Raw genomic sequence first — 13,965 nt, 5'->3', positions numbered from 1 at the left:
TGAGATACTAATGGATCTATATGATAATTTAACTTGCAGCTAGTTACACCATGAAATCAGAGAACATCTGTTTGGGTTTGTTTTTGGTACTCTCTTTTATTACAGTACCTGTACTGATGAACATTAGAATTAAGATTTATTTTGGGATGGCCAACCCTTTTCTAAATGTAATATGTATGTTGAAAGTTGTTTTGGTGGTTGCTACTGTCCTGGTTTCAGGTAGGACAGAGTTAATTTTCCTCCTAGTAGCTGGCAGGGTGCTATGTTTTGGATTAGAATGAGAAGAGCGCTGATAACATGCTGATGTTTTAATTGTTGTAGAGCAGTGCTTACACCAAGCCAAGCACTTTTCAGCCTCTCTCTGTCCTGCTAGCGAGCAGGCTAGGGATGCAGCAGGAGCTGGGAGGGGACAGACCCAGGACAGCTGACCCAAACTGGCCAAAGGGGTGTTCCATACCATCTGACGTCATGCTGAACAATATATAGAGGTGGCTAGCCGGGGTGGGGGGGGGGCCGGCTGCTCGGGAATAGGCTGGGCATCGGTCAACGGGTGGTGAGCAATTGCATTGTGCATCACTTATTTCGTACACCTTATTACTATTAATATTATTATTATTATTATTGTTATTGTTATTCTTTTCCCTGTCTTAATAAACTGTCTTTATCTCAACTCACAGACTTCACTTTCCTGTTTCTCTCCCCCATCCCGGAGAGGGAGGGGGGAGGGTGAGCGAACGGCTGTGTGGTGTTTGGCTGCCAGTCGGGCTAAACCACAACAGCTACCTTTTTGTTTTGTTTTGTTTTGTTTTGTTTTAAAACGTTTACTATGACATACATACACATGTTTATATGGAATTCTACTACAATTCATGCAAATATGTAAAGAAAAATGCAACATGTAAAATAAATGTTGGCCACCAGAATCTGTACAGTGCAGAAATCAAATCTCCCTTAAGCTAGATGCTTTGAATTTATCAAGTAAAATGAGTGATATATTTGAGGGACAACTAAGACTTTTATCTAAAAGCTTAAATGTTAACTCTATAAAATTGCTCATCAGATGACCAGACTTCAAGAAATATCTTTGTTTAAAGTTATGAGTCATCATCTATCTATTTAAGATCTTTCTCAAGTCTGCACTGGAAAAAAGAAGTGCATGCAAGGCTTCAACATTAGACTGTTGGAAGTTGATCCAGGGCCTCCATTCATCTAACAGTAAAAGACCTTACTTCTGCAAATATGACTTTTTTTCTTTTTTCTTTTTTCTTTTTTTTCTGAAACCCAAACCTTATTGAAAACAGTAAATCTAAAAAGCATGAAGATGCTAGCATCAGAAGACTGTCTCACTCTAAGAATAAAAAAAGCCTGCTACTGTGATAGATAATAGACATCTTCTTTAACCTTTTACATACATAGCTAAAATACATTTGAAATAAAGAATGTTTCCAGTAACCAAACAATTATTGGGGTCAAGCAGAAGTCAAGGTATAAAGATTCATCACTATGAGCTTCCTTACTTATAAGCTGGGCCATATGTTAGAGGAATGATCTGGGCTATAGCAGTTGTCTTCCATCTCTTTTTCCCAAACTTTTTCCCGACATATTTATTTTTTTTTATAATTACATTGTACATGTATCTGTTACACCTACTTTAACCTGCCTGTTAACCTGCCTGTATCAAACAGTCATGTTAGAGTTTTTCCACTAGAGGGAGCTACAGGAATAGTTTTAATTTCACGAAATTGTAAATGGTTTTTAAAGAACACTTTTCACTTTCTTCAAAATCTTGTTTAGCATCATCAAAGGTATTACGCTCTCAGATAAACATTGCCTAGTGTTTCAAAGCAAAATTGTAACTGATTTGTTATTGTAAGACATTAACTATGAAATTTTGGGAGCTCTGTATTTAAGCCATACACAGCCCTATATTTTAATTGCATTAATTCACTGGTCTTTTCATACACCTTTCTTTATTTGATTTTTTTTTTTTCATTAAGTCTATTATTTTGAATTTCTGCTTTGGTCAACAGCCATGCCAAAGAGAGAAATTTGCTCCTTCTTCATTAGCCCTGTGCTCTCACACCTGCACCAGTGTGTGCCAGTCCTCTGCTGTGCTGACACAACTATTTTGTGGAAATGTGTTGTGATCTATTTGCTGAACTAATAGAGGCTAAATCAAAGACCCTCTCCTATCTATCAACCTGGATTATTTTCAACCCAGATCACTTTACCAGTCCGTTTTAGTCTACCTGCCCAAATCAGCTGTTAGCGCAATGGAGCAAATGGAAATGACAACAGTCTAAATTCTTTCAGGTAGTTTCCAATGAACCTAAGGTCCAAACTATTGTTCAAGTACAGAAATATTCAGAGATTATAATAAAAATACTTTTAAGGTTTATATCTACACATACTCTATGTGACTTACAGACTTCCTAACCTCAAATTTAAACCACAACTTTTTGAGAAATATAATTGAAAACCAAGGGCGGCAAGGAGGATTTCTTTCAAGATTGTTTATCTGAACATTTGAAACAATTTAACAATTTTATGATTAAACTATCAAGTGACTATAAAGTGAGCATCAACTGCAACTTATTTTAGGACTAACTCATGGAAGACGAAATAGTTGAAGGATGCGGGGTTGATATTAAAGAGGAGTTTCAGTATTGATTCCCTCTCAGTATCTAGTGGTATCTAGTGGTTCTAGTTAAAGGAAGTATTAATACTGTCATTGAGAAACCATATTATAACATCAAAAAGGTCTGTATTCCATCTCTGCTATAGAATTCATCTTTGTCCATAAGCACTACATTTCTCTGTTCCTCAAATTTCCCCAAATTTGACTGAGCAGTCTACAAATTCCTGCAGAACCAGAACTCTGTAAAGCAATGATAAGCAAGTGAAGTTTATTTTTAAATAAATGAGCAACCTTTTCAAAAAGGACAAATTAATTATATAAATCCATGACAGCATTCAAGGTAATGCATTTCACTGTGACATCCCAGAAAAAAGCATTCAGAGAACGCTCTGAGGAGACCCCACTGCACCTTTTCATTACTTAAAGGGGGCTCATAAAAAAGATGGAGAGCAACTTTTTGTTTGGGCTGATAATGAGGGGGAACCACAAGGGGAAGTGGTTTTAAAATAAAAGAGGGGAGATTTAGATTAGATATTAGGAGGAAATTCTTCCCTCAGAGGGTTGTGAGGCACTGGAACAGGTTGCCTGGAAAAGCTGTGGATGCCCCATCCCTGGATGTGTTCAAGACCAGGTTGGATGAGGCACTGGGCAAACTGAACTGGGTGGCATACCTGTCCATGGCTGGGGGTTGGAACTAGATGATCTTTGAGGTCCCTTCCAACCCAAGTAGTTCTATGATTCTATGATTCACTTCTCTTTTAAGCATTTGGCCAACTTATGGAGCTTTCTAAACATCTTAATTCCTATAAATAGCACTTTTGGTTGCTTAGCTTTGTAAAGGCAGCCAACTCTGGGAAGGTAACTCCACACACACACCCTTGGAACATTTTTGAGTCTTTGGACATTATGGCTTGATATTGTGTCGCTGAGGTCAACAGCAATTACGCCAGACACAAAAATGGTCAATCTTCTATGAAGGCAATAAGCTTATCTGAGAGCATTCATAAATGGTCAAACTGGCACTGAAAGTTTAAACACACTTCAAACAGAAATTAAGAACATACCTTAGGTGTGAACATGTGACGAATTCCATCTAATGACCCATTAAGGAGCAATCCTCTGATCAGAAAGCACAGAAGTACCACATAAGGAAAAAGGGAACTAAAGTACATTATCTGAAAAACATTAAGAAGAAATTTAAAATGACACCCATGAACTTTATTTTCAACAATTTCATTCTCTATTCTGTATCTTTTGGATATATATCTGAACTGAAAACTGTATATTCTCAGAAATATATAAAACATGTTCCATTCACCTCATCTCTTCAGAAGAGAGCAAGATTACATGACTGTACTAGAAAAAAAAATCATACTGTATTAAAACGCTACAGTTGCCATCGCATTGACTGATTAACAAACTATAAGCCTTCCAGGGAAGATCAGTGTGAATTCAATGAGAATATGAGAATAACAGAAGTAGGCTGTTTTAGAAATGTTTCTCTTTACACTTAGATTCAAGTACATAGTATGGTAAAGATGCAGCATGAACAGAAATTTGTTCTGTCTTCAGAAGGAGATAATAAGCAGTAATAAACAGTCAGTAGAAAATATTTAATAAATGGATTCAAACCATTAAGGAATGCTTATTGCCAAAAAAAAAAAGAAGGAAGGAAGGAAGGAAGGAAGGAAGGAAGGAAGGAAGGAAGGAAGGAAGGGAGGGAGGAAGGGAGGGAGGGAGGGAGGAAGGGAGGGAGGGATGAAGGGAGGAAGGGAGGGAGGGAGGGAGGAAGGGAGGAAGGAAGGAAGAGAGAGAGAGAAAGAGAGAGAGAAAGAGAGAAAGAGAGAGAGAAAGAAAGAAAAAGAAAGAAAGAAAGAAAGAAAAAAGAAAAAGAAAGAAAGAAAGAAAGAAAGAAAGAAAGAAAGAAAGAAAAAGAAAGAGAAAGAAAGAAAGAAAGAAAGAAAGAAAGAAAGAAAGAAAGAAAGAAAGAAAAAGAAAGAAAGAAAGAAAGAAAGAAAGAAAGAAAGAAAGAAAGAAAGAAAAAGAAAGAAAGAAAGAAAGAAAGAAAATACGGGTATATTCTCTAATGTACAGAAATGATTGAAGATCTCATAGGTTTGAAACATAAAAACAAGAAAGCAATATTGCTTTGACTACCAGACAAACAAAGAGAGGAAACAAAAAATCAATAATCAAATATGATTTTTCATTCTACATCATTGAAAAGCACATTTATCCCATGGTTTAAAGTTTATGTAAAATGATTCTCTTGCTAAAGTTGCAAGTTGTTTCTTTAACTGAAATATACTAAAAAGGCCACAGAAAGTTCCACCTCAGCTCAAAAATTCCTAATAGCAAAGAATTTTGTAGGTGTCAGGAATTAACAACAGATTAGTCTTCATCTGAAAATCCCACTGAGATCAGCAGAGCTAGCAAATCATTCACTAGCCAACCTATCTGTCAGTATGAACAGGAAAGAAGACAAAGTCTTGTACTCAGATCCAAAGGGATGGTTAGCCATTAGTCAAAAGAAACAATCCAGAATTCTGAAAAGAAGCTGTGATAATGACAGAAGGATGAATGCCAATGACATTAACAATAAAAAGCAAATGACAGGGAATTTTGACGGCCTGGGTGCACTGCAATCACAGTGAGAGTATGGATATACATGGAAACTTAATTCCTTAGATATTCAGAAGCATGCAAGCTCATGCTGCATTAACAGTTCAACAATGCTGAGGTGCAGTTAATTGCAACAGTTATGTTGATGAGAACAAAAATGATTCTTCTTCACATCTCAATTCCCACTAAATTACTGTAGTTCCCATGAAAATTACTACAATTTTAATGCCTAACTACTAAGATAGTAGAGATTATACAAATACTGGGGTGACTCACAGCTTCCATCTTACTCCTACACATTTCATGAAAGAGCAGACAGAGGGTGCGGTGAACAAAAACGTAGTGAAGTAGATCTTCAATGTTTCGAAGGAAATCACTGTCATTTAGGTAAACAGCATACTCACTTTACCAGAAGACTGAATGCCTTTGATCATGGCTAGGCATACCATGACCCAGGCAGCCAGCAAGCAGATAGTCATCTTCCAGTTTAAACCCCCACTCTCTGAAAGCGAGCTGGAAATATTCAGTGCTTCTCTGTACCAGTAATAAGTTGTTGCAGAACTTTTTTCACACTCTGGCTCCACAACTGTCAAGAGACGTTAGCAAGTAATGAATGGGTTCAGGACAGAACTATTTTACCAACACTTTTTAGCAAGGTTATATTAATTCCCAATACTTGCAATTGTCCTATCATCATTCACTTAGAAACTGAATTCACAGAGTCCTAGGATGTTCTCTAAAAGAAAAAGAAACTGCTATTGGTTGAAAGCCCTGGATATAGCTTTTTCAAACACTTTAACATATTCCTCTGCATGTGATCAATCTAAATCCTAGGCAGAATTTATCTATGAATTAAGTACTAAATAATATGGAGAGCTAGATAAACACATTTCATTTTTTACACATAAGAATAGATTTTTGATATACAAAACTGTGACTTACATACTATGAAAACTCTCTGAATATGAAAGTTGGACTATCTTAATTTTGAAAAAAAACATTAAAAACTTTCTCAATTGTGTCTGCTTTGATATGACACTCAAATCAATTGGAACATAATTACAAATGCAAAATCAATAAAATAATGATATCAAAGTGATGAAAGGAGAAAATGGCTCCTACACAGCTATGTGCAAATGAAAGTTGCTTTCTGTTCCAAAAGTGATTTTTTTCATTATACTAAAATTCTGCCTTATTCATGTTAACAGTTTAAGAAATTTTGTGCATCTAGACATGTAGCACACAGAAATAGAACGAAATCTTCAAAGAAAAAAAATATATTTTTTTAATAATTTATCTTTATTTGACAACCAATCATATCTCTAAGCTAGGTCCTATGCCAAGGTAATTAATGAAAAGAAGGGAAAAATACAGCAATTTTAAGAAACTTAACACAGGTGTCAGATCTTCTCCAAAATAAAATGTCAAAAGTGATAGGATGTTATCAAATGTAGTGCTTTTCTGTGTTTTAGCTTAGTTTAAATGATCTCTGCTGAAGTTCAGTTGAGACTTTATGTCTTATGATTTGGGCAGGATAAGAGCATGTAATCTGACAAAAACTGTGGCTTCATTAATGGACAATAACTTGTGGAATACAGTCGACTTAACTGAGTAACAACATTCACAAATGTTTGTTTCAAATAACTGAATTTGTTTCAAATGACTACTTGTTTCAAATAACTGAAGGAAACAACTCTGGGAAAGACTCTTTAAATAAAAACACTGTACAGCTTTCCAAATGTCCCTGGTTAGGTTCTTCATTAAAAGGGAAAAACACAAAAGGTATTAATAAAAATTTAAGATCCAATATAAAAAGAAATGAAAAAAATAATAATAATATTTCAAGAGCAAGACAAATGCAAAGTGTGCAAATATTATGAGATAACCAAAACTAAGGCATGTGGAACTTTTCATGCTGTTGCATAATATGTCTTATTATTGCGACAAACCAATGATTCTATTGCTACCAGTTTACAAAGCAAACAGTGCTTTTATTACATGCATTTCACTGATGTTTACAATTTTCTATCTTCTGCTTTTTTTTTTTTTTTTTTTGTAATGCAACGCCTCCTGCTTTCTCACAAGGAAATATACTAAACTAAATGAAATGGAGATGCATACTAAATGAAATGGAGAAACACCCCTCTTGCACCTTTGTTTTTCATCAAGCAAGCCTGAAAAACAGTATCAAAATCAGAAAAAAATTTTTGAAAAACTGTATTTTTCTTCCTGCAACACACTAAGTAACACATAATTTTATTACTCTTTAAAATCTTGTTGACAGTGATGTTCCTTTCCAAATACAGGATATATCTTAGATGAGTTTGTTTCAAATTTTTCTAAATATCATAATGTGAAATCTTTTTAAAATTCAATATCAGTTTTGTATACAAAAATTTCTCTTTAGTTCTCTTCAGTTATGTTAATAACAACCAGCTATGTGTGTATACATATATATATATATATTTAAAAAGAGAGATAGTTCTGAAAGCAGACTTTTAATTCATATTTTTTTCTCCAGTAAGCCTTCGTGGAAATCCAGTGAAATTCAGCAGAAAAACTTGCTTTTACTTAATGAGTAGATTTGTATTTGGATGATTTTTAAAACATTAATATATTACAGACTTACAGGTATGGGATGTATTTTTAACTAAAGGACACTGGTCCCATGGTAATGGATGCTGAAAAGACTGGGAAAAGTAAAACAGACTCCATCCAATAATGACATTGTAGTACAGGGCCACAAAGAAGCATACCTATTAAAAAAAAAAAAAAAAAGACATACCAAAAAAGTTACATTTAATAACTACATTTGTAAATTCAAACAAACACCTACTGAACTTACTTTTGCACATTTCTGCTCATCAAACACTGAACCTATTTTTCATTAAAATAAGAACTTAATGGCTTTCACCATTACAGTATCTAATGTCAATTTGTTACACTTTCACTTTTCCCCATATTTATCATGAGACACCTATATTTCTACAGGCTATTTTTCTCCCAGATGTCTAAGGTGTTCCATAGTTCTTAATTTCAAAAATACAAAAATACTAGTTAACGGGTTTTACAAACATCCATATAACCATTTTAATGTGCTAATATAAGTTTTAGTATCTTCCAAAAACATTGTACATTGACCCTGAAGCCCAGCTACAGGTCACTGTCCATTTCTTGTAGCAAAACAGACTTCAGATCACACAGATTGGACATAAATCACACAGTTAAGGTAAAAAACTTACTACACAGCTAGCAAATCCAATTCCTCCAAGTTTGGGGCTGATATAATTCCATACACCAATACTCCCTCGGCGGATTCTCTGCCCCACGGAAAGCTCCAAGAAAAAGAGTGGAATCCCTATGATCAGTAGCAAGATTAAGTATGGCACAAGATAGGCACCTACAAAGGGAACAAAGTAGAAATCAGAGAGAGTGTAGGAAGAGTCACAATCTAACACAACTCATATGAGACCAACTAATATCTTCAAGTTTGAGTTAGTGTCATTCATGACAAAGCTCTCTCTACTGCATGCAAAGAGTATTTTTAACTGGATCTTGGCCACAAATCTTGTAAAATAAGAAAAACACAGAGATATCTTATTTCTAAAGCACTGTAATATTTTGAGGCAAACCTTACTAAAAGTGAGTCATTACCTAATCTAGTTGTTTGCTTGCATGAAAATTTGGGCATATTCACAAATGTTTTAGGTCAAACTTTCAGGAGTTAAATCAACATTTTCTAAAGAAACTCTAAATCCTGGGTTTGTAACAGACCAGCCAGACTGAATTTATAAGGGAAATACAGAGCATGCTGTGCTGTTACAACACTCTGAATTACATCCAATCTTCATCACAGTTTCAGAAGACCATAGTGTTCCTCTCTCCACGTGCACCTAAGATGCTCGGAAAGGGGATTTCCCAGTGTGCAGAATAGCGATACTATTCAGCTAAGCTAAGAACTGTATGGGCCCATTTATACCAGGCTCCAGACAAATACCAGAGAATGAGGTGGAAATGAAATGGTGTGCTGTAGATCCAGATAGCCCCTTTGCAGTACTCACAAGCTCTTCTTAAAGACATTTGAAAACGCAACTCTTACTTCATCTTTAGACATATATAAGTGAAACAAATCCTCTTTTCAATGTTGTATTCCCAGGAAGTGGTCATATACAATTCTAACTTGGGGATGAATTGCCATTTATTTCAGCAAAACTACTTTCAAGCAAAATATATCCATATGCTAAGTACACTGGCAGTTCAGAGCCAAACTTGATCCTTTCTAATGAGGAGTATTTAGGACTAGAGCTAACACAACATTTAGACATGAGCAATTAGCAATATGGCACCTAATTTTCACATGTGACAATTGTGCTGCAATATAGGGAGGGTACTGTGCTGTCCACCCAGCTCAAAGGGCCTAAGTCTGTTGATCACAACCATTGTAAGGCTAAAGAGAAGCACAAGAGGTGCAGACTGTAATATGTCAAAGCAAGGCTACAAATTGATAACCCAGAGACACAGCTATGAAGTTGTCCAATCAGCCTATTCAACTCTGTGACAAGAGAGAAGCTGAGCACAGTTCAGAAGCTAATTTGGGATTTATCCGCCTCCAGCTAAGTCCTACTTTAAGTTCCTTTACTCAGTGCCACCTTTCTAGTTTTTGTTTGGTTTTTTTCATGAATCTATCAAAATACACTGAAATTTACGTGTCCTTAGTAGGTGACTTATTCTCAGGGAATAGGCTTTATTTAAGAAAATTTAAAATTTTGTAAACTGTGCAGAGGCCTCAGATTTTCTGGTGCCATCTGCTCCTATTTAGGTCCATTTGCTATTTTGCTCTTCATGAAATATTTATGAACTGGACATCAGTTTTGCTTATAAAGATTTTATAAAGATCCTAAGCATGGAGTAACTAAAGTCTTGATACTAAGAAAAATAAGGAAAAAGAGAAGAGGAAGAAAATCTGAGAAAAACTACTGGTGGACCAGACAAAGAACCTATTGATCTTGTTTACTCTAGAGTCTATACACCATTGTTAGCAATGAAGTAGCTTCTTGAGTTTTATTTGCATGACAATGCAATGATAATGCTTGATCAGCATTTGTTCAAAAACTATGTTCTGAACAAAGTACTGATTTTGAGGATACAATGCTACCTCACAGAGACAAATTCCATGTTCTACCTACCTATATCAGTACAGTATATACTGTCTACTTAAGTATGCATTTATAATTATTATTTGTCCTGCAACAGCAGCTACATTCTCAATCAGTACTCTGGCATCTCTTCTGGTTCATCTCATATGTGCACATAATGGAATGAACACAAAGGACTTCCTTTCAACAGTGCAAAAAGAGACGAGACAGATATAAATGTGATGAAAACTGAGAAACAGAGTAACAACATTCCAAAATGAGGATGACTATCTGTCTAAAAATATATAAGACATATAATACCATTAAGTACCCTTGATTTATCACCATCGTTCCCCAAAAATGTCTGTGAGACAGAACTGTATTGTTAATTCACATTGTAAATGAAATACAGAAGCTTAGGCATCACTAGCTTTCAAAATGTGGTTGTATAATTCACTGAAAACCAACAGTTTTTTAAATAGTGTAACACTACTGTAAATGATACCTGATGCCTTAATTAGATCGGTGTTTCATGGCTAGGTAGAGAAAAGCCTAAACATCTCAAAAAAATTGGGGCCTAAATGACTTACCCAGTATCCCACTGGATGACTGCACTAGAGCAGGAACTGAACCCAGCTCTTCAGTGTCCCAGTCCACAACCTTAATCACAAGGCTGCAAAGTTAAGCACATGTTTAAAGACTGGGCTGATGCGGGTGCTTTATGGTGCAGTATCAACTTAAGTAGCAAGATTTATCAATTAGATTCAACTAAATGAGTTAAATAAATGTGGTGTTATATCCACATTACATTATACATTACACAACCCTGTAATTCAATCTGGATGGCCAGCAGAGATTATCCCTATACTGCAGAGCTTGTGCAGAGGACCTGAAACACTGGCCCTCTGATCACTCAAACCTGCTGAGCTCCCTTCTGATCTTGTGTCCCTCCCCATAAGAAGGACATAATGGACAATGGTGCACATCTGGCTTTCAATACAATGTGGTTTAGACACAGCTAGAATATACAGCTGTGTATTAAAGCTTCAGAATGCTTCTGTGACCTATAATTCATGTGAAACCACAGAATCTCTGAGCAAGTATTTTGTTTCACCCTTCCCTGGAAGCAAGACATACTTCAATAACCTGTAAGATATCTTTACTTCATGATAAAACAGAATCACTATGGAAACAGTGCAGCATGTCTCTTATTTGCCAGTCCATGAAAACATGTCCTTGGAGTAGCAGTCTTGAATAAGGATCACTTTTATTTGAATTAGAACAATAAATTATACATGCTGGCCTTGAACAGCATACTAAAATTAGTTACATACATATTGTCTGCCACATCTGCCAAATAAACAATTTATTGTGGTTACAATTCTGTAGTACAATATCCCCACATCTGCTTTCTACAGTTTAAAAATTCTTCTACTGTAAAGTCACTTTTTTGGCATATTTTGGCCTTAAACATTGACTTTCATATGTATATATTATATAATATATATTTTCATCTCAGTAAGAAATAAAATATATAAAAAATATAACTCATACTTCACTAGAATTAACGGCAAAAATACAAATGATTTCTTGATTTCAGGAAATAGTGAATGTTAATACTGTGCACAACACAGCCAGTTTTCTTTTTTGTTGTTGTTGTTGTTTTTTTGATGTTTCAACAAAATACCAAACGTTTACACTGAATTTATTCACAATTACAAAACACTAATGGCTCTTATCAGGAAAACTCTAATAAAAGGTTTTAGGTTTTATCAGTATATTTATAGTCTATCCAGCTGATAGGATGGAGTTCCTGTCAGTAGTCTTTCACAGTTTTAATATGTTCAGGTGTGCCTACTTACAAAACTGTGCCTAAAGGATGAAAATCCTCTTTCCAATCAGCTTTAATGAAGAATTAGGCTTCCAAAATAAAAATCAGACATCTTCAGTGTACTGAATAAGGTACAATTGAATTTCATGAGTCTGACACTATAGGGTAAATGAGAATTCAGAAACTAATATTGAAGATCTCAATGAATTCAAGCCACTGATTATAAATTATTGATCAACGGCTAAATAACAAAGTCACGGAGTCCATAATCAGTGTTGTAAAGACATGAGTATACTTGCTTTGCTCCCATTCCACTAAAATTAGACAACGAGACTAGCATCTAGTCACTACTTAGTCTTTAAGCATTTATATATTGTTTCCTCAGTATTTCTTAGGAATAGCTGCTTTGGTTTTCATAAGCCCACAGAACTTAACTGATCAGACGGATGATATTTCAGTGTAAAATCCAGACTACTTCTCTATAAAACATCCTAATATGATTCCACCTGTGTCAATCTTTTCAAAATGTATTAGCAAGGTAATCCTCTATAGATTTCTTCATGCTACTCACACCTTTATCTGTTTATCATTATTTACTAGTTCTTTTGTTTTCTATCATTACAGGAATATTAAAATAACCGATCTTAAAAACAATAAAATAAAATAAAATAAAATAAAAATAAGTCAATTAAGTTAATGCCCATGAAATTACAAAACAAAATATACTTCGTTTATTTCTAATACGTGAATGTAACATTTGAGTTCAACTTTTTACTTTAACCAAACAGAATAAATATTTCCTTTGCTTGAAGAAGGTGAAAGGTGTGCAAGCTACTCACAAGATGATTGCAATGAACAGCACGAAAATATAGGTCTACTTTGTCACTATTTGTTAACCTCATTGCATGACTGAGTAGATATGATGTTTATTTTTAAGGCTCACTATCAATCACAGGAAACTGAGGCAGCTTTGAATCTACAGCATGTTAATATTGCTGAAGGCCAGGGTCACTTGTCCACATGAAGGCACAAGAGATATCACAGCTTAATAGACAGTTAGGAAGGGAGGAGTCATCCCGGTTTTGAGGTCAGTCGATGTATTAGAAAGTCATCAAATAACAAATAAAGTACACTAGCAGAGAACAGAATAGGGATCAAAAAACAAGTGAGTGTGTTAATCAGTAGGAAAAGGTCTTTCTGCTCCCCTCTTCCAGTTTATCCTCAATGTCTTGCTCTTCTGTCGACATCCTGAACTTCAGTAATTCCTCCCTCATCCAGAACAGCCCAAATGTGATTAGGACATATTTGTGAAGATGAAATGTGGATTGAACCACTTCAGGTTCCACTGAATCCAAAGACTCTGACAAGCACCAAAACCAATGAAAGGAGGCAACAGGACTGAGTGCATGAGCAAACTGGGCGGAGTGTATGAGGAAGAACTGTCCTGTGTGGTGCTAACAGCTGTTATATCTGTTCTCCTATCTCATATAACTTCTCTCTGACTCTGTAATTAAATATTGTAAGACAAAGACTTGTATTAGTGTCTAAGAAACAATGAGTTGTTATCATACTGTGTTAATTATTGCCCTTCTATTCACACTGGCTTCAGCTCCAGATGATTTAAAGCATGGTGTGTTCTCTGAATTCACTGAAACTGCTCGTTTTCACCAGCACATCTCCAAAAAGAAAGTGGAGGAAATTTGTTTTCATGCTACAGACCAGAACTAAAAATAGAGATT

At 35.3% G+C, this 13,965-nt stretch overlaps 1 protein-coding gene across 1 annotated transcript in view; it reads right to left on the bottom strand.

The window, feature by feature from the left end:
* SLC6A15 (solute carrier family 6 member 15) overlaps window positions 1-13,965 on the bottom strand; it is a 38,289-nt gene that overhangs the window by 11,498 nt on the left and 12,826 nt on the right. The window contains exons 3-6 of the mRNA XM_035551667.1: window positions 8,503-8,660; window positions 7,890-8,016; window positions 5,665-5,846; window positions 3,703-3,813 (exon numbers count right to left, since the gene is read on the bottom strand). Coding sequence (XP_035407560.1) covers window positions 3,703-3,813; window positions 5,665-5,846; window positions 7,890-8,016; window positions 8,503-8,660 — 578 coding nt within the window. The remainder of the gene's footprint in view (window positions 1-3,702; window positions 3,814-5,664; window positions 5,847-7,889; window positions 8,017-8,502; window positions 8,661-13,965) is intronic.

Source organism: Cygnus atratus, chromosome 1 (genome assembly GCF_013377495.2).
Source record: "Cygnus atratus isolate AKBS03 ecotype Queensland, Australia chromosome 1, CAtr_DNAZoo_HiC_assembly, whole genome shotgun sequence".
Classification (NCBI taxonomy): domain Eukaryota; kingdom Metazoa; phylum Chordata; class Aves; order Anseriformes; family Anatidae; genus Cygnus; species Cygnus atratus.
This window is presented reverse-complemented; position numbering and strand designations above follow the sequence as displayed.